Source organism: Pristiophorus japonicus, chromosome 18 (assembly GCF_044704955.1).
Source record: "Pristiophorus japonicus isolate sPriJap1 chromosome 18, sPriJap1.hap1, whole genome shotgun sequence".
NCBI lineage: Eukaryota > Metazoa > Chordata > Chondrichthyes > Pristiophoridae > Pristiophorus > Pristiophorus japonicus.
The window spans coordinates 62,785,387-62,806,517 of NC_091994.1; the positions used below are offsets into that span (position 1 = coordinate 62,785,387).

The 21,131-nt window shown below is 49.9% G+C and overlaps 1 protein-coding gene across 1 annotated transcript in view; it reads left to right on the top strand.

The window, feature by feature from the left end:
- Positions 1 to 21,131, top strand: part of hspg2 (heparan sulfate proteoglycan 2) — a 643,156-nt gene that overhangs the window by 329,781 nt on the left and 292,244 nt on the right. The window contains 4 exon segments of the mRNA XM_070860710.1: positions 11,946 to 12,044; positions 13,453 to 13,755; positions 16,152 to 16,250; positions 20,689 to 20,772. Of these exon segments, the coding sequence (XP_070716811.1) occupies positions 11,946 to 12,044; positions 13,453 to 13,755; positions 16,152 to 16,250; positions 20,689 to 20,772 (585 nt within the window).

Sequence of the window (21,131 nt, forward strand, 5' to 3'; positions counted from 1 at the left end):
GACTGTGGGAGTGGGTAATCCGTCCTCCACATCCGGACTGTGGGAGTGGGTAATCTGTCCTCCACATCCGGACTGTGGGAGTGGGTAATCTGTCCTCCACATCCGGACTGTGGGAGTGGGTAATCAGTCCTCCATATCCGGACTGTGGGAGTGGGTAATCAGTCCTCCACATCCGGACTGTGGGAGTGGGTAATCTGTCCTCCACATCCGGACTGTGGGAGTGGGTAATCAGTCCTCCACATGCGGACTGTGGGAGTGGGTAATCAGTCCTCCACATCCGGACTGTGGGAGTGGGTAATCAGTCCTCCACATCCGGACTGTGGGAGTGGGTAATCAGTCCTCCACATCCGGACTGTGGGAGTGGGTAATCTGTCCTCCACATCCGGACTGTGGGAGTGGGTAATCTGTCCTCCACATCCGGACTGTGGGAGTGGGTAATCAGTCCTCCACATCCGGACTGTGGGAGTGGGTAATCTGTCCTCCACATCCGGACTGTGGGAGTGGGTAATCAGTCCTCCACATCCGGACTGTGGGAGTGGGTAATCTGTCCTCCACATCCGGACTGTGGGAGTGGGTAATCAGTCCTCCACATCCGGACTGTGGGAGTGGGTAATCTGTCCTCCACATCCGGACTTCCACATCCGGACTGTGGGAGTGGGTAATCTGTCCTCCATATCCGAACTGTGGGAGTGGGTAATCAGCCCTCCACATCCGGACTGTGGGAGTGGGTAATCAGTCCTCCACATCCGGACTGTGGGAGTGGGTAATCTGTCCTCCACATCCGGACTGTGGGAGTGGGTAATCAGTCCTCCATATCCGGACTGTGGGAGTGGGTAATCAGTCCTCCACATCCGGACTGTGGGAGTGGGTAATCAGTCCGTTCTCCACATCCGGACTGTGGGAGTGGGTAATCAGTCCTCCATATCCGGACTGTGGGAGTGGGTAATCGGTCCGTCCCCCACATCCGGACTGTGGGAGTGGGTAATCAGTCCGTCCTCCACATCCGGACTGTGGGAGTGGGTAATCAGTCCTCCACATCCGGACTGTGGGAGTGGGTAATCAGTCCTCCACATCCGGACTGTGGGAGTGGGTAATCAGTCCTCCACATGCGGACTGTGGGAGTGGGTAATCAGTCCTCCACATCCGGACTGTGGGAGTGGGTAATCAGTCCTCCACATCCGGACTGTGGGAGTGGGTAATCTCTCCTCCATATCCGGACTGTGGGAGTGGGTAATCTGTCCTCCACATCCGGACTGTGGGAGTGGGTAATCTGTCCTCCACATCCGGACTGTGGGAGTGGGTAATCAGTCCTCCACATCCGGACTGTGGGAGTGGGTAATCTGTCCTCCACATCCGGACTGTGGGAGTGGGTAATCTGTCCTCCACATCCGGACTGTGGGAGTGGGTAATCCGTCCTCCACATCCGGACTGTGGGAGTGGGTAATCTGTCCTCCACATCCGGACTGTGGGAGTGGGTAATCTGTCCTCCACATCCGGACTTCCACATCCGGACTGTGGGAGTGGGTAATCTGTCCTCCACATCCGGACTGTGGGAGTGGGTAATCAGTCCTCCACATCCGGACTGTGGGAGTGGGTAATCAGTCCTCCACATCCGGACTGTGGGAGTGGGTAATCTGTCCTCCACATCCGGACTGTGGGAGTGGGTAATCAGTCCTCCATATCCGGACTGTGGGAGTGGGTAATCAGTCCTCCACATCCGGACTGTGGGAGTGGGTAATCGGTCCGTCCTCCACATCCGGACTGTGGGAGTGGGTAATCAGTCCTCCACATCCGGACTGTGGGAGTGGGTAATCAGTCCGTTCTCCACAACCGGACTGTGGGAGTGGGTAATCAGTCCTCCATATCCGGACTGTGGGAGTGGGTAATCGGTCCGTCCCCCACATCCGGACTGTGGGAGTGGGTAATCAGTCCGTCCTCCACATCCGGACTGTGGGAGTGGGTAATCAGTCCTCCACATCCGGACTGTGGGAGTGGGTAATCAGTCCTCCACATCCGGACTGTGGGAGTGGGTAATCAGTCCTCCACATCCGGACTGTGGGAGTGGGTAATCAGTCCTCCACATCCGGACTGTGGGAGTGGGTAATCAGTCCTCCACATCCGGACTGTGGGAGTGGGTAATCTGTCCTCCACATCCGGACTTCCACATCCGGACTGTGGGAGTGGGTAATCTGTCCTCCACATCCGGACTGTGGGAGTGGGTAATCCGTCCTCCACATCCGGACTGTGGGAGTGGGTAATCTGTCCTCCACATCCGGACTGTGGGAGTGGGTAATCTGTCCTCCACATCCGGACTTCCACATCCGGACTGTGGGAGTGGGTAATCTGTCCTCCACATCCGGACTGTGGGAGTGGGTAATCTGTCCTCCACATCCGGACTGTGGGAGTGGGTAATCTGTCCTCCACATCCGGTCTGTGGGAGTGGGTAATCAGTCCTCCACATGCGGACTGTGGGAGTGGGTAATCAGTCCTCCACATCCGGACTGTGGGAGTGGGTAATCAGTCCTCCACATCCGGACTGTGGGAGTGGGTAATCTCTCCTCCATATCCGGACTGTGGGAGTGGGTAATCTGTCCTCCACATCCGGACTGTGGGAGTGGGTAATCTGTCCTCCACATCCGGACTGTGGGAGTGGGTAATCAGTCCTCCACATCCGGACTGTGGGAGTGGGTAATCTGTCCTCCACATCCGGACTGTGGGAGTGGGTAATCAGTCCTCCACATCCGGACTGTGGGAATGGGTAATCCGTCCTCCATATCCGGACTGTGGGAGTGGGTAATCTCTCCTCCATATCCGGACTGTGGGAGTGGGTAATCTGTCCTCCACATCCGGACTGTGGGAGTGGGTAATCTCTCCTCCATATCCGGACTGTGGGAGTGGGTAATCAGTCCTCCACATCCGGACTGTGGGAGTGGGTAATCTGTCCTCCACATCCGGACTGTGGGAGTGGGTAATCAGTCCTCCACATCCGGACTGTGGGAATGGGTAATCCGTCCTCCATATCCGGACTGTGGGAGTGGGTAATCTCTCCTCCATATCCGGACTGTGGGAGTGGGTAATCTGTCCTCCACATCCGGACTGTGGGAGTGGGTAATCTCTCCTCCATATCCGGACTGTGGGAGTGGGTAATCAGTCCTCCACATCCGGACTGTGGGAGTGGGTAATCTGTCCTCCACATCCGGACTGTGGGAGTGGGTAATCAGTCCTCCACATCCGGACTGTGGGAATGGGTAATCCGTCCTCCATATCCGGACTGTGGGAGTGGGACGCCTGTCCGTACTCTCCGCTCCGAGTGTTTGTCAAAGGGAGGCCAGGGAAGAAGACTGAAAAATAATTGAAGGAAAAAAAGACGACGTTTAAAAAAAACACTGCGCCGATAAATTTATATTTTCTCCAAAGAGAAAGTTCAGATTTTCACAGCCAGAACAACATGGACTGGATGGAGGCTGGAAACGGGGGAAGGAATGTGCCTCCCCCAATATTCGGGGGCGAGGACAGACCCAGAGATGTATCTCCCCCAATATTTGGGAGCTATTGATGAACCAGGAACAGCCACCTGATGAACCCCTCGCCACCTCAGCTCAATCCATTTTGATTGTTTTAAGTTCCTGTGTTATGGGCTCAATTTTCCCGGGTCATTTGCTCTGTTTTTTTGGCGCATGCCGTGTATTTTTGGCATAGTTATTTCAATCAAAGTTTCCCCCAGGAATCCACGCCGGCGTAACTGAGTTCGTTACGATTTTTTTTACGTGTTTTTTTTGACATGTCTGCAGCAGTTTTGATCATTTTTCACAGTTTGTTCCCAAAAAATGTTCTGCTAGTTCGCCATATCTGGCCACTCCTGAAAAACCTTCTGGTGAGTTAGCAGAAAGCAGCGCACATTGAGAAATCGGCGCTGAAAAACACCATTGTTTTTCATCGCAGTTTTGGAGGGAGTCAAGAACACTTTAAATATCCATAATCAAGATGACATTTTTTTACCTTTCAACGGAGTACATGGAAATTTCATGGAATTCTGGAGTTTTCATTGTTTTTTTACTCACGCCACCACTGAACGTCTTCAATCAGTGTCCCTGACGACTACATGTGCGGGAAGTGTGTCCACCTCCGGCTACTGACGGTCCGCGTTGCGGAGTTGGAGCTGAAGGTGGATTCACTCTGGAGCATCCACGATGCTGAGAATGACGTGAGTATCACGTGTAGCGAGTTGGTCTTACTGCAGGAGAAGGGTCCACAGCCAGCGAGGGAATGGAAGACCAGCAGGAAGAGTAGTGCAAGGAAGGTAGTGCAGGGGTCCCCTGTGGTCATCCCCCTGCAAAACAGATACACCGCTTTGAGTACTGTTGAGGGGGATGACTCATCAGGGGAGGGCAGCAGCAGCCAAGTTCATGGCACCGTGGCTGGCTCTGTTGCACAGGAGGGCAGGAAAAAGAGTGGAAGAGCGATAGTGAGAGGGGATTCAATTGTAAGGGGAATAGATAGGCGTTTCTGCGGCCGCAACCGAGACTCCAGGATGGTATGTTGCCTCCCTGGTGCAAGGGTCAAGGATGTCTCGGAGCGGGTGGAGGACATTCTAAAAAGGGAGGGAGAACAGCCAGTTGTCGTGGTGCACGTTGGTACCAATGACATAGGTAAAAAAAGGGATGAGTTCCTACGAAATGAATTTAAGGAGCTAGGAGCTAAATTAAAAAGTAGGACCTCAAAAGTAGTAATCTCGGGATTGCTACCAGTGCCACGTGCTAGTCAGAGTAGGAATCGCAGGATAGCTCAGATGAATACGTGGCTTGAGCAATGGTGCAGCAGGGAGGGATTCAAATTCCTGGGGCATTGGAACCGGTTCTGGGGGAGGTGGGACCAGTACAATCCGGACGGTCTGCACCTGGGCAGAATCGGAACCAATGTCCTCGGGGGAGTGTTTGCTAGTGCTGTTGGGGAGGAGTTAAACTAATATGGCAGGGGGATGGGAACCAATGCAGGGAGATAGAGGGAAACAAAAAGGAGGCAAAAACAAAAGACAGAAAGGAGATGAGGAAAAGTGGAGGGCAGAGAAACCCAAGGCAAAGAACAAAAAGGGCCATTGTACAGCAAAATTCTAAAAGGACAGAGGGTGTTAAAAAAACAAGCCTAAAGGCTTTGTGTCTTAATGCAAGGAGTATCCGCAATAAGGTGGATGAATTAACTGTGCAAATAGATGTTAACAAATATGATGTGATTGGGATTACGGAGACGTGGCTCCAGGATGAGCAGGGCTGGGAACTCAACATCCAGGGGTATTCAACATTCAGGAAGGATAGAATAAAAGGAAAAGGAGGTGGGGTAGCATTGCTGGTTAAGGAGGAGATTAAGGCAATAGTTAGGAAGGACATTAGCTTGGATGATGTGGAATCTATATGGGTAGAGCTGCAGAACACCAAAGGGCAAAAAACGTTAGTGGGAGTTGTGTACAGACCTCCAAACAGTAGTAGTGATGTTGGGGAGGGCATCAAACAGGAAATTAGGGGTGCGTGCAATAAAGGTGCAGCAGTTATAATGGGTGACTTTAATATGCACATAGATTGGGCTAACCAAACTGGAAGCAATACGGTGGAGGAGGATTTTCTGGAGTGCATAAGGGATGGTTTTTTAGACCAATATGTCGAGGAACCAACTAGGGGGGAGGCCATCTTAGACTGGGTGTTATGTAATGAGAAAGGATTAATTAGCAATCTCGTTGTGCGAGGCCCCTTGGGGAAGAGTGACCATAATATGGTGGAATTCTGCATTAGGATGGAGAATGAAACAGTTAATTCAGAGACCATGGTCCAGAACTTAAAGAAGGCTAACTTTGAAGGTATGAGGCGTGAATTGGCTGAGATGGATTGGCGAATGATACTTAAGGGGTTGACTGTGGATGGGCAATGGCAGACATTTAGAGACCGCATGGATGAACTACAACAATTGTACATTCCTGTCTGGCATAGAAATAAAAAAGGGAAGGTGGCTCAACCGTGGCTATCAAGGGAAATCAGGGATAGTATTAAAGCCAAGGAAGTGGCATACAAATTGGCCAGAAATAGCAGCGAACCTGGGGACTGGGAGAAATTTAGAACTCAGCAGAGGAGGACAAAGGGTTTGATTAGGGCAGGGAAAATGGAGTATGAGAAGAAGCTTGCAGGGAACATTAAGACGGATTGCAAAAGTTTCTATAGATATGTAAAGAGAAAAAGGTTAGTAAAGACAAATGTAGGTCCCCTGCAGTCAGAATCAGGGGAAGTCATAACGGGGAACAAAGAAATGGCGGACCAATTGAACAAGTACTTTGGTTCGGTATTCACGAAGGAGGACACGAACAACCTTCCGGTTATAAAAGGGGTCGGGGGGTCTAGTAAGGAGGAGGAACTGAGGGAAATCCTTATTAGCCGGGAAATTGTGTTGGGGAAATTGATGGGATTGAAGGCCGATAAATCCCCAGGGCCTGATGGACTGCATCCCAGAGTACTTAAGGAGGTGGCCTTGGAAATAGTGGATGCGTTGACAGTCATTTTCCAACATTCCATTGACTCTGGATCAGTTCCTATGGAGTGGAGGGTAGCCAATGTAACCCCACTTTTTAAAAAAGGAGGGAGAGAGAAAACAGGGAATTATAGACCGGTCAGCCTGACATCGGTAGTGGGTAAAATGATGGAATCAATTATTAAGGATGTCATAGCAGTGCATTTGGAAAGAGGTGACATGATAGGTCCAAGTCAGCATGGATTTGTGAAAGGGAAATCATGCTTGACAAATCTTCTGGAATTTTTTGAGGATGTTTCCAGTAGAGTGGATAAGGGAGAACCAGTTGATGTGGTATATTTGGACTTTCAGAAGGCGTTCGACAAGGTCCCACACAAGAGATTGATGTGCAAAGTTAGAGCACATGGGATTGGGGGTAGTGTACTGACATGGATTGAGAACTGGTTGTCAGACAGGAAGAAAAGAGTAGGAGTAAATGGGTACTTTTCAGAATGGCAGGCAGTGACTAGTGGGGTACCGCAAGGTTCTGTGCTGGGGCCCCAGCTGTTTACACTGTACATTAATGATTTAGATGAGGGGATTAAATGTAGTATCTCCAAATTTGCGGATGACACTAAGTTGGGTGGCAGTGTGAGCTGCGAGGAGGATGCTGTGAGGCTGCAGAGCGACTTGGATAGGTTAGGTGAGTGGGCAAATGCATGGCAGATGAAGTATAATGTGGATAAATGTGAGGTTATCCACTTTGGTGGTAAAAACAGAGAGACAGACTATTATCTGAATGGTGACAGATTAGGAAAAGGGGAGGTGCAAAGAGACCTGGGTGTCATGGTACATCAGTCATTGAAGGTTGGCATGCAGGTGCAGCAGGCGGTTAAGAAAGCAAATGGCATGTTGGCCTTCATAGCGAGGGGATTTGAGTACAGGGGCAGGGAGGTGCTGCTACAGTTGTACAGGGCATTGGTGAGGCCACACCTGGAGTATTGTGTACAGTTTTGGTCTCCTAACCTGAGGAAGGACATTCTTGCTATTGAGGGAGTGCAGCGAAGGTTCACCAGACTGATTCCCGGGATGGCGGGACTGACCTATCAAGAAAGACTGGATCAACTGGGCTTGTATTCACTGGAGTTCAGAAGAATGAGAGGGGACCTCATAGAAACATATAAAATTCTGACGGGGTTAGACAGGTTAGATGCAGGAAGAATGTTCCCAATGTTGGGGAAGTCCAGAACCAGGGGTCACAGTCTAAGGATAAGGGGTAAGCCATTTAGGACCGAGATGCGGAGGAACTTCTTCACCCAGAGAGTGGTGAACCTGTGGAATTCTCTACCACAGAAAGTTGTTGAGGCCAATTCACTAAATATATTCAAAAAGGAGTTAGATGAGGTCCTTACTGCTAGGGGGATCAAGGGGTATGGCGAGAAAGCAGGAATGGGGTACTGAAGTTGAATGTTCAGCCATGAACTCATTGAATGGCGGTGCAGGCTAGAAGGGCCGAATGGCCTACTCCTGCACCTATTTTCTATGTTTCTATGTTTCTATCAGGGCTGGGGGGCTCACAGCATCGGCCGGCAGAATCGTCCCTGCGCCCGGACACGAGGGCTCGGGTATAAAACAAGCCCGGGGGGGGAAATCACAGGACTGCTGAGACCATACAGACCTTGGAGAGAGACAACAAAAAACCTTGTCCTGCCTTTCTGCCATTTTGAGCTTCTTGCAAATGTAACATTTAACCATGGGGGCAATACTGACAATGCCATACCTTGTGCGAGCCTTCTGCATCATGGTGCTACAGAGGAGGCAACTGATTCGACGTCATCGCATGAGGAACCTCAGGGTGTTGGGCAGGAGGCTTTAACCACGTCAGGTATAGCGAGACAGGTGTTCGTACCTGCACCTGAGTGATGCAGAATGGCCACAAAGAAGTTGTAATCTTCAAACACGTCAAATCATTTGTCTCCTTACTTACACTAACTACTTGACCAAGGTCCTGCCACTTTTTTTTACACTGGCCTCCAGACCTCAGTTTGGCACAGTAATCTTCTGCAACATGGTTCCAGCGTTTCTTTATTTCTTTGGGTGGAACTTTTATGTGACTTCTGCTGGTGTCCAACTCCTGCTATCTGTTCTCAATCACAGTAACTAGTGCCTCCACTTCATCCTGTAAGAAACTCTTGGTCCTTGGTCCGCGTTGCATCTTGGATTGCTGCAGCTGTGATTTTCCAATGCTCTCACACAGCACTCCTTCTCACACACACAACCGGCTCTTTAAAAATGGCCGATTGCCAAATCCGAGCTGTACTGCGCATGCGCGCCCATCCATTGGAACCACGTCAAAAACGTCACTTTTTCCCGCGCATGCGCAGAAGGTGCAACATTGTTTTTTGGCGCAGACAGCAGGCTCCGCCCCCGAGGCGACTGGACCCGCTGCGTGGCGCAAGTTTTGAAAAATACAGCGGGAAAACTTTGGACAAATATTTTTGGCACATTTCTGGCCTAGAAAAATGGGTGTGACTCTGGCAATATGCCAAAAAATGGGCTTGGGCAAAATTGAGTCCATAATATGACACAAACAAACATTAAGAAAATCCTTTGGTGGCATTTACCCTTTCACTCTCCTCTTCTAAGTGCGAACCTGTTTTCTTTGCTTCCTATTTTAACTATACACTCTTCCACCTCCTCTAATCCTCTTCTATTATTTAGTTTGAGCTTAAAATGTTGAAATTTTCCTTCCTTCACCCTGGCTCCCTCCTGCCACTGCACGTTGACCAACCGACAGCCTTGTAGCTCAGAGCAGCTTTCCAGCCAATCAGAAGTTTAGATTCAAAAGAGATTGACATGGGTGTGACCAGATCAACCTTTGCCTTGAAAATCGCGGCCAAACCGTGAAATGTTGCCCAGTGCTCAGGTGAGAGGTTGACCCACAGTTCTCCGAAGAGTGCATTGTGCACAGTTCTAAAACCTGATTTCTTTGCATCCTTTGCCCAGCAACCTTTACACTTTGTTCTGATGTCTGGGAACAGAGTTCCAGTGTCCTGGCCAATATTTATCCCACAACCAACATCATTAAAGAGCAGCAACTTGCATTTATATCGCACCTCTAACATAGTGAACTGTCCCAAGGCGCTTCGAAAGCGCATTACCAGACAAGATCTGACACCAAGCCACATAAGGAGATATTAAGACATGTTTGGTCAAAGAGGTAGGTTTAAGGAGCATCTTAAAGGAGGAGAGAGAGGCAGAGAGGTTTAGGAAGGGAATTCCACAGCTTGGGGCCTAGATTACTTAAAGCACAGCCGCCAGTGGTGGGACGAAGGAAATTGGTGATGCTCGAGGATAGAATTAGGGGAATGCAGAGAGGCTGGTCGGAGGACTGGAGGAAAATAGAGGTATGGAGGTCATGGAGGGATTTGAACACACGGATGAGAATTTCAATTTTGCGGCTTTGCTGGACTAGGAGGCAATGTACGTCAGCGAGCACAGGAGTGATGGAAGACGTGAAGATATGGACAGCAGAATTTTGGATGAGCTGGTGTTTATAGAGGGTGGGCAATGGGAGGCCGGCCAAGGGAACAATGGAATAGTCAGATTTAGCGATGGAGACAGGCAATGTTACCGAGGTGGAAGTATAGAGTCTTGATGATGGAGAAGATAAGGGGTCAGAAGTTCAGCCAAGGGTCAAATAGGACGCCGACGTTGCGAAGGGTCTGTGGCCAGGGAGTGGGATGAAATCTGTATCTACGGAACGGAGTTTGTGGCGGGAACCAAATGCAGTTGCTTTGATCTTCCCAATATTTAACTGTAGGAAATTTCTGCTCATCCAATACTAGATGTCTGATGAGCAATGTGACAAATCCAAGGCAATGGAGGGGTTGAGAGTTATGGTGGTGAGGTAGGGCTGGTCGTTATCTCATTGCTGTCTGCGGGAGCTTGCTGTGCGCACTGGCTGCCGTGTTTCCTGCACTGCAACAGTGACTATGCTTCATAAGTGCTTCATTGGCTGTGAAGTATTTTGGGATGTCCTGAGAATGTGACCAGTGCTCTATAAATGCAGGTTCGTTCTTTTCTTTTCTTAAATATTCCCACAATGTTGCTGCTTGTGTCTCTCTCAGTGTGGAGCTCACGGGACAGGGAACTGCTGAAATAACCCTAGCAAATTACTGCAGACATTCTGGGTTCTCACTTTCTTCCTTCTGTCCCCGCCTCAGCTATTACTTTTCAAACCCTTCCCTCACAAGTCCCTCCCTCGCACGCCCCTCCCTCGCACAGATTTGCAAATTGTGTTGTTTCTAAGTTGCTCGTTCCTCCTGCCCCTCCCCCATGCCGGCTGTATCAATGAACTGAGTGTCAATCAGTTACTGTAATGACCTGAAAATCTTCACCTGCTAAATGTACACCGTGAATGGGCTTCCGGTGTTTACCGGCCAGTCGTGTGTATCGTCTTTCTTGCAGCAGGAGAGGGGCACAAGTTTGGTGCCCCGGCATAAAACCCAGAACTCGCTCCCCCTGTGGCTGCTGGGGGCCACCTGCAGCTCTCAAGATAAAGATGGGTTGATTGCTGGTCGATTGTTGGGGAAGGCTATCGAGGGATGTGGAGCACAGACGGTTAAATGGGGTTGCGGTACAGATCTCACTGAATGGCGGAACAGGCTCGAGGGGCTGAATGGCCTCCTCCTGTTCCGATGCATGAGTTGTGACTGGTTTTCAATTCGGGGGGGAAGATTCCAAACCAAGTAATCAGTTTCAGCTTAAGTGGAAACTGTCGGCTGCTGTGCGAACGGGAGAGTCCGAAATGGTCGGTGATTTTATTTATATTTGCAATGGTAGTAATTAATTCTGTCTGTCCTTGCTGTTGTAAAAGCTTCACGGATCCAACAACTATTAGCTTTTACTTCGATCTACAGATTTTGAAATTGAAATATATAAGAGCCATTGAATGATTCTATTAACAGTCAGCATGTTTTGCTGGTGGTTGGCAGATCACGTTAAATTATAGCCGCTGTATTTTTGACCTGGAATGCTTTACTCTACTCGTCCTGGCTGACCACAGCGAAATGATCGTGTTGAATTTTCGGAACCTGTCGGAATTTGCTAATGTTGCAGTTTGTTGTATGGGCATGTAATGGGCAGTTTGTTGTATGGGCATGTAGTGGGCAGTTTGTTGTATGGGCATGTAGTGGGCAGTTTGTTGTATGGGCATGTAGTGGGCAGTTTGTTGTATGCGCATGTAATGGGCAGTTTGTTGTATGGGCATGTAATGGGCAGTTTGTTGTATGGGCATGTAATGGGCAGTTTGTTGTATGGGCATGTAATGGGCAGTTTGTTGTATGGGCATGTAGTGGGCAGTTTGTTGTATGGGCTTGTAGTGGGCAGTTGGATTGGCACCGTGGAATGATTCTGTAGGTGCTAAAATAACCAGCAAAACTTGCATTCATTAGAAAGACCCGTCTTTGACTGAGGACCAACTGAGGAAGGATGCGGCCATCTGGGAACTCTTGCACTCCACGTCGTCACGTCCTAGGGCTAAACGGTCAAAGGTAGTAACGAGACTGCATGGCCCAGTGCGGGGCATGAATCTGTGACTGCATAGTGCAAGCAGTGTGTGTAGTGGATTTAACCATCATCCTCATACACAAGATTGTTTCACTTATTGTAAGGATTGCATTTTCATCTTTGTCTTTTAAACCTCCCCGCAAAAAAGGTCTAATAAAAGCACTGAAACGAGAGAGAGTAGATCGTGTCCCGTTCACTGCCCAGCTTGTGTTGGCTAGCTGTGCCTGTGTACTGTAAACGGAGCATGAGGAATGACCTTAGTTAAACTGCTGATGGGGGCCCAATATTTCTATCAGGATTGGAGCCCCGTGTATGTCTCACACACACACACAGCAGGTCTCAATACCACTCGTGTTCAGCTACCATATAATGTACATGCCCCATTTCTACCTGCAGTAAACTTAGCTTCTGACATCAATTATTCAAACAACTTCCTGAGAGATTGAGTAATCCAGTATTGTAGAATAACATGGCACAGAAGGGGGGCCATTCGGCCCATCATGTCTGTGCCAGCTCTTTGGTAGTGCTATCCAATTCATCCCACTTCCCTGCTCTCTCCTCATAGCCCTGTAATTTGTTTTCTTTTTAATTACATATCCAATTCCCTTTTGAAAGCTCCATGGAATCTGTTTCCACCACCCTTTCAGGCCGTGCGTTGCAAATCATAACAACTCGCTCAGTTTAATAAATATTCTCTTCATCTCCCACGACGACTTTTGTCAGTTATCTTACCGACCCTCCTGTGAGTGGAAACATTTCTCCCTATCTACTCTATCAAAACCCCTCACCATTTTGAACACCTCTGTTAAATGTTCCTGCTCTAAGGAGAACAATCCCAGATTAACGAAACATGACTGAGGCCCCTCGTCCCTGGTACCATTCTGGTTGTTGGTGAATGGTGACACTGCAGAAACTACAGGCATCCTTCGAGCAAAGGTTGAGTCCAAACTAATCGGACCCACAGCATCACATGATCCGCCATGGTTGGACCTCGAAGTGAAGCAGGGACAGGGTACATTCACACCCCAGTAACTCTCTTCATTGTTTCTACAGCATGGTTTGGGTCTAGCAAATGGTATTTTTGGTCTTAACACTATGATTTAACACTTGGAATACATTGGACATTTAACGCTGGACAGCAGTGACAGCGATACGAAAATGGCATGCACAGATGTGGGTCAATAAATTGATGAAATTAACTTTATAGGAAGCACTTCAAAAGAGGAATAAATGTCACAGAACTTTTTTGAAAACAAACTACACAATTAATCTTCACTGCTTGTGTTGTGATTTCAATTTGACGTTTAATATTTAGCGTGTGGCTGGATTGCAGAGTGATGTTTGTTAATGTAGACACCCTTATAGGTGACCTGTTCCTTCACTCCCTTGTAGTCTGTGCCAGATACGGAAGAACAGAAGCGTGTAGATGACGAGATTTGGGCAATTATAACTGGCTTTGCTGCTGAGCAGGTGGGCGAACCACACGATCCCACACTGTCGGGTGGCAGGAATCTATCCCAGCCGTCCCATCCATTCTCTCGATTGGCCTCGGCAAGTCCTGCTGGACCTCCTGCCCCCTCTGCCTCTCGCAACGCATCACCTCATTCCATACCCTCCTCTTCCTCCGCAAGAACCGCCACTTCCCCTTCTTCTCGCCCCTCATCTCTGCTTTCTCATCCTGGCCACCACACAAAGGTATGGAAATCTCGCTTCAGTGGGTGAATGCGATCATCCATTTACGGCAAATCTTTCATTTATGGGTTTAGGATCAGTAAAAAGCCAAGTAACAGTTTTCCCTTGGGTAATGTAAATCAACCTGTCCATCAGGAATGCCCATTTCCAAGCGGTCATGGTGTGATATTTTCCGTGGCGCGTACCATCGGTGAGGGGTATCACACATGCTGAACAGTTGAGGCCAACTGTGATATTGGCATGTCGGGCATTGTAAAGATTGGATGTTAATTGGTCGCGGGGCAAAGTATGCTGCTGGCTTATAAAGTGTCCCAAAGTGTTTGTATGTGACATTGTGTCAATTCCTCAACCTCCACGGGTTCACCAGCCGAAGATAGAAACGGATTTAAGATGGTTCCCACTAAGTTAGTATGCAGGTACAGCAAGTAATCAGGGAAGCAAATTGCAAGGGGGATAGAGTATAAAATCAGAGAAGTCCTGCTACAACTGTACAGGGTATTGGTGAGGCCACACCTGGAGTACTGCGTACAATTTTGGTCTCCATATTTAAGGAAGGATATACTTGCATTGGAGGCTGTTCACAGAAGGTTCACTCGGTTAATTCCAGAGATGAGGGGGTTGACTTATGAGGGTAGGTTGAGTAAGTTTGGCTATACTCATTGGAGTTCAGAATAATGAGAGGTGATCTGTTTGAAACTTATAAGATAATGAGGGGGCTCGACAAGGTGGATGCAGAGAGGATGTTTCCACTCGTAGGGGAAACTAAAACTAGGGGGCACAGTATTAGAATAAGGGGCCGACCATTTAAAATTGAGATGAGGAGGAATTTCTTCTCTCAGAGGAATGTAAATCTGTGGAATTCTCTGCCCCAGAGAGCTGTGGAGGCTGGGTCATTGAATATATTTAAGGCTGGGATAGACAGATTGTTGGGCGATAATTGAGTCAAGGGTTATGGGTAGTGGGCAGGGAAGTGGAGCTGAGTCCATGATCAGATCAGCCATGATCTTATTGAGTGGCGGAGCAGGCTCGAGGGGCCAAATGGCCTACTCCTGCTCCTATTTCTTGTGTTCTGATGTAAGAGGGGACGTGAGAAGATGGGCAGTGGAATCATATTCAAAATCATAATCATATTCAAAAATATCTTTCAAAAGGGAATTGGATAGTTACTTGAAGGGGAAAAATTTACAGCACTATGGGGGGAAAGGGCAGGGAGTGGGACTGATCGGATCGCTCTGTCACAGAGCCGGCACAGGGCATGATGGGCCGAATGGCCTCCTGTGCTGTATCACACGGCGACGTTTATGTATTGATTTCCCCAGCGGGATAATGTGCTGATACGTCCTATATAAGAATTTCTGGTTTGCAAGCTGGGAGTTCAGCGTGTACCCAATTCCCTGACATAAATGCTCGTGATCTGGAGTTCTTTTCCTTCTATTGTTGACGGCCATTTGTGCCACAGTCAGCACAACACTGGTCACAGTGTTGGACTCGAGCTGCAGCCGAGACTGAGCTCAGATAGAGCAGCGGGGCAGGACTGGCCTCGAGCTCCCCAGGTGCCCGACCTTCAGGAGGGTCCATGAAACTTCCTGTTTATACCCCCCATTGGAATAAATCAGGAAGGATCTCTTCACTGAGGGGCTGCAGACACATCCACAGATTTTTCCACTCGTTAGGGTTAGAGGAGGATTCAGCAAATAGAAAGAGATTCATTGTAAATATTAGGATAAAATTACACAGGCATTAGTAGTTTGTGTAATCAAAATTTTGCAAAAGCTTGATCAGTTGAAACTTTGAATTGAATTTTAGCCATCAGCCTTAGGCATAATGAATTCTAATCTTGATCGTGCCTCAGTCTGGGCTCCTGGTGTGGGAGGGGCGTGTGGGCAGGGAGGGGGGTGTTGGGGGGAGGGTGGGCAGTGGGGGATATGGGCGCGGGGGGTGTGTGGGCGTGGGGGGTGGGTGGGGGGTGATGTGGGCGTGAGTGGGATGAGTGAGCACAGGCGGAGTGATGCAGATCCAAAGGCCCTGGGCTTAACCGCTCACCACCTGGGATATTTGCTTTCCTCGGGCAGAGCAACCTCTGGCTGGGGACGGGGAGAGGCCAGGTAGATTTCTCCTCCTTGTACTGGGCAATGTGCAGCCTCAGGGGATTCCCTGTCCTATTGGCTGTGGGCCTTCCCTGTCCTGGCTCACAATGCCAGTGCTCATTTGGGTACGAGCACCCACTGGGAAGAACAGTATAAATATTCTGCCCTCTCAGTCATGATGGGGAGGAAGGGGGTTTAAAAAATGTCCATAGTGATATTCTCGGTTTGGATGTGGGGGTTTGCATTTTTTAAACCAGTTGCATTATAAATTGATGAAATGAAGTGTTGTTTTTTCTCTGCGTGTACATACAGATGAGAAAGATTCCTCAGGTTCCTTTAGTGCAAGCACAGGAATCCTCAAACCTCATTTCCTCCTCCAAATTGGGCCCAAGGCCTGCTGGCTTTGAGAAGGTAGCCGTGGTTAGCTTGTGCATGGAATATTCTAGTATCTCCGTGACCCCGTGTGTGGAATATTCTAGTATCTCCGTGCCCCGTGTGTGGAATATTCTAGTATCTCCGAGACCCCGTGTGTGGAATATTCTAGTATCTCCGTGCCCTGTGTGTGGAATATTCTAGTATCTCCGTGACCCGTGTGTGGAATATTCTAGTATCTCCGAGACCCCGTGTGTGGAATATTCTAATATCTCCGTGCCCCGTGTGTGGAATATTCTAGTATCTCCGTGCCCCGTGTGTGGAATATTCTAGTATCTCCGAGACCCCGTGTGTGGAATATTCTAGTATCTCCGTGCCCCGTGTGTGGAATATTCTAGTATCTCCGTGCCCCGTGTGTGGAATATTCTAGTATCTCCGTGCCCCGTGTGTGGAATATTCTAGTATCTCCGTGCCCCGTGTGTGGAATATTCTAGTATCTCCGTGCCCCGTGTGTGGAATATTCTAGTATCTCCGTGCCCCGTGTGTGGAATATTCTAGTATCTCCGTGCCCCGTGTGTGGAATATTCTAGTATCTCCGTGCCCCGTGTGTGGAATATTCTAGTATCTCCGAGACCCCGTGTGTGGAATATTCTAGTATCTCCGTGCCCCGTGTGTGGAATATTCTAATATCTCCGTGCCCCGTGTGTGGAATATTCTAGTATCTCCGTGCCCCGTGTGTGGAATATTCTAGTATCTCCGTGCCCCGTGTGTGGAATATTCTAGTATCTCCGTGCCCCGTGTGTGGAATATTCTAGTATCTCCGTGCCCCGTGTGTGGAATATTCTAGTATCTCCGTGCCCCGTGTGTGGAATATTCTAGTATCTCCGTGCCCCGTGTGTGGAATATTCTAGTATCTCCGTGCCCCGTGTGTGGAATATTCTAGTATCTCCGTCACCTTCTGCATGTCCAAGATGTGAATGAGTTCAGAAAGCAGCTGAAAACAGAGAATGCGGGAAACACGCAGCATCTGTGGAACGAGAAATAAAATTAAGGTTTCAGGTCAATGACCTTTCATCAGCAGTGGGAAAAGGTCATTGGCCTGAAGCATTAACTCTCTCTCTCCACAGATGCTGCCTGACCCGCTGAGTACTTCCAGCATTGTCTGTATTTATTTCCAATTCCCAGCACCCACAGTGTTTTGCTGTGGGATCAGGAAGCTGCTCGTTGGATTACAAGTTCAAGATCTTTGCCAAGAGAGCCCGGTCAACAGGAGGAATTCAAGTTCCTCCAATCCTGGGATGTTGGGATGTAAACTGGCCCAAGATAGTAAACGATATCCACAAAGCAGCATGTTTGTGTGCTGAGTAAGATCATGTAGAAAGTAACTTGAGATCACTACGAAATGTAGCCCATTCTGCACGAGGTTTTAGCATGGCCATAACTCCCCTGCTGGCTACACTTACCTTCATCCTGTTTGGTTTGAGTTTGAGTTGGAACTAATGTGTGTCTGGCTCTGTTGTGATTGGCCCTGAGGTGCATATTTGGATTTGAGATGTCCTGTTTACCCCATGCCATTTGCGAATTATTAGACCATGGCTCTCGTTAGCCATTGAGTTGGGGGGGGGGTGCGGGACATCCTTGAGAGGGGGCGTGCCGCACTTCTGATTGGTTAACTGTTACCAGTATGGGAGATGTTCCGCTGGCCACTGTCTCTTCCATCGGCTGTTGGGTGTGCCAGAGTTCCCACATTGTGCGGCAATGATGGATCGATGTTGGGCATCACATTTTCCGTGGGTTGCCATGACCACGCTGCAAGGCAGGCCACGAGATGTAATTGGATCCCAGCCTTGGTTTGGCAGGCAGGGGGATATTTACATTTTCTTGGTTCCCTGAAGGAGGTCCAGTGGTTTCAGGCAGCCTTCCAGCAACGCAATAGAACAGAGCCAAGAAACTTAACTGGATTTCCCCAGCCTTGTAAAAAAAAATCATAGAAACAAATTGACCTGGGATTGAGGAGCCCCACTCACCCGAGGCCAGAACAGCCCCTTCCATCATCACACCTCCCCTTCTCATTGGCCTCCTGCTACAAGTGGCTATTCTGCCCGAGCGGGAGCCTGCCACACTCAACAATCCGGCTGTACACCAGCTTCCTGCCAGTGGAAAATCCCAGCTCAGGTTCTGGTCAAAGTTCCTGTCTTCTTCGAAAGAGATGGGGATCGCTATATAATTGTTATTGAAGATCAGTCCATTCCTTCCGATTTCTAATTGCCACAGTAAGTGGCAGGAATGGGTCCTCCGGTTAATTTTCACTGTACTTTACAATGATAAATCACCTGGATTTCAGAACCTGGGAAATTGCAGAGTGAGGAGAAGATTTTTGAAATGAAGGTGAAATTGGGGTAATGAAATGAACCATGTTTCCAAGTGAGTTTTCACCACCTGTGTTTGGAACTTGGGGGTGGGTCCATTCACGAAAAATTCAATTTTTAGACCCAGCAGAAAAGTGATATCTTTCATCCTCCCGATTACCTGTCGGCATCTGTGTTTAATTTTATCCAACAGGCTATCCTTATCGCGGATTCTGAAAGCCATTATTTGTAAAATGAGATAGACCCCTCGATGGAGGCGGGGAATCCTCCTGCTCAACTCCAGATCATCCCACCGTCCCATATCCAATCGGGCAGGACAAGCAGCCGGGCATTGCCCACAGCTCTGCAGGAAGACTTTGTGAGCTTTAGGTCCCAAGCTGGGGTTCCCTCCGTCTTTGGTCTTGCCAACCTGCACCTAAGCTCAGTGGGCCACGGGTCAGTGGGCCACCGTCAATGGGCCTGGGCCGGTCGGTGAGCCTGGGCCGGTCAATGGGCATCGGTCAGTGGGCATCGGTCAGTGGGCTGGGTCACTGGGCCTGGGCCGGTCGGTGGGCCGGTCGGTGGGCCTGGGCCGGTCAATGGGCGTCGGTCAGTGGGCTGGGTCACTGGGCCTGGGTCAGTCGGTGGGCCTGGGTCGGTCAATGGGCGTCGGTCAGTGGGCTGGGTCACTGGGCCTGGGTCAGTCGGTGGGCCTGGGTCGGTCAGTGGGCCTGGGTTAGTGGGCCTGGGCCGGTCGATGGGCCTAGGTCACTGGGCCTGGGCCGGTTGATGGGCCTGGGCCGGTCGATGGGCCTGGGTCACTGGACCTGGGTCGGTCAGTGGGCCTGGGTTAGTGGGCCTGGGCCGGTCGATGGGCCTGGGCCGGTTGATGGGCCTGGGCCGGTCGATGGGCCTGGGTCACTGGACCTGGGTCGGTCAGTGGGCCTGGGTTAGTGGGCCTGGGCCGGTCGATGGGCCTGGGCCAGTCGATGGGCCTGGGTCACTGGGCCTGGGCCGGTCGATGGGCCTGGGTCACTGGACCTGGGTCGGTCAGTGGGCCTGGGTTAGTGGGCCTGGGCCGGTCGATGGGCCTGGGCCGGTCGATGGGCCTGGGTCACTGGGCCTGGGCCGGTCGATGGGCCTGGGTCACTGGACCTGGGTCGGTCAGTGGGCCTGGGTTAGTGGGCCTGGGCCGGTCGATGGGCCTGGGTCACTGGGCCTGGGCCGGTTGATGGGCCTGGGCCAGTCGATGGGCCTGGGTCACTGGGCCTGGGCCAGTCGATGGGCCTGGGTCACTGGACCTGGGTCGGTCAGTGGGCCTGGGTCACTGGGCCTGGGCCGGTTGATGGGCCTGGGCCAGTCGATGGGCCTGGGTCACTGGGCCTGGGCCAGTCGATGGGCCTGGGTCACTGGACCTGGGCCGGTCAATGGGCCTGGGTCACTGGACCTGGGTCGGTCAGTGGGCCTGGGTCGGTCGGTGGGCCTGGGTCACTGGGCCTGGGCCGGTTGATGGGCCTGGGCCAGTCGATGGGCCTGGGTCACTGGACCTGGGTCGGTCGGTGGGCCCTGGGTTAGTGGGCTGTGCATTCCATACCAGGCGCACAGAAACTCGCCCAGTTCACAGCTCTCAGCAGTTGTGCCTGGGGACGGTCAAGCTTGTGGCTGGGTTTCTGGGCATGTCCAACACTAAGCTGACCACAAAGGGTAGAAAGTGGCAAATTAATCTTGTAATAAAAACAGAAAATGCTGGAAACACTCAACAGGTCAGGCAGCATCTGAGAGAAACCGAGTTAATGTTTCAGGTCGACGACCTTTCATCGTCTCTGCATTGAATTAATCTCGGGCTTCGTTCAGTATTGTTTTTGCTGAACCATGTGTTTTTTACTGAAAATACAGTACTTCTGATATACTATAATGTGGTAGCTTTAAAAAGGCCCAGCATTTTTTAATCATTCTCAAAATACCCGAGTGTTTCAATCAGCAGGGAATGGGGAGGGGGGTGGGGGGGGCTCTGCTTCCTGAAACTGCTCGGGAAGGAATATCGGAGCATGTCCTTGAATGTATCTTTGACTGCTGTTCTGTGTTTACTCTCTCTGTTCATCTTTTGTCTGCCTCTTTTCCTACCTCAGTATGCTCTGCTTTACAAGGGCTTCAGCCTCCTACCTGAAAACCATTTCTATTGGCGACTGCCTGACCAGTACCTGGGGAACAAGGTAACTGGTATTTTCCAGCATGTTTGTAGTTTGGATAATAATTCCAGCCGGTATGTGTTATGTTTGTGATTTTAATTTAACATGACAGTGTCTTTGTATGTTTTGAAGAGAGATTCATTGGCTGGTCTGGTCTCTCTGGTGGGGGAGAGTGCTGGAGGCCTCTGGGTCTTGCAGCCGATCATCTGGTACCGGTCAGAACAATCTGCAACTTTTGAGTTCTCTTCATTGATTGAGCTGGCAACCTGTTCAGGTGTCGGTTCACCCAAGGCACCATGTTGGCCGCCACAAGCCTCCATTAAAAACGTTTCTCAAGAACATGTTTCATTTTATGTCTTCACCCATTGAGGCAATGAGCGTCA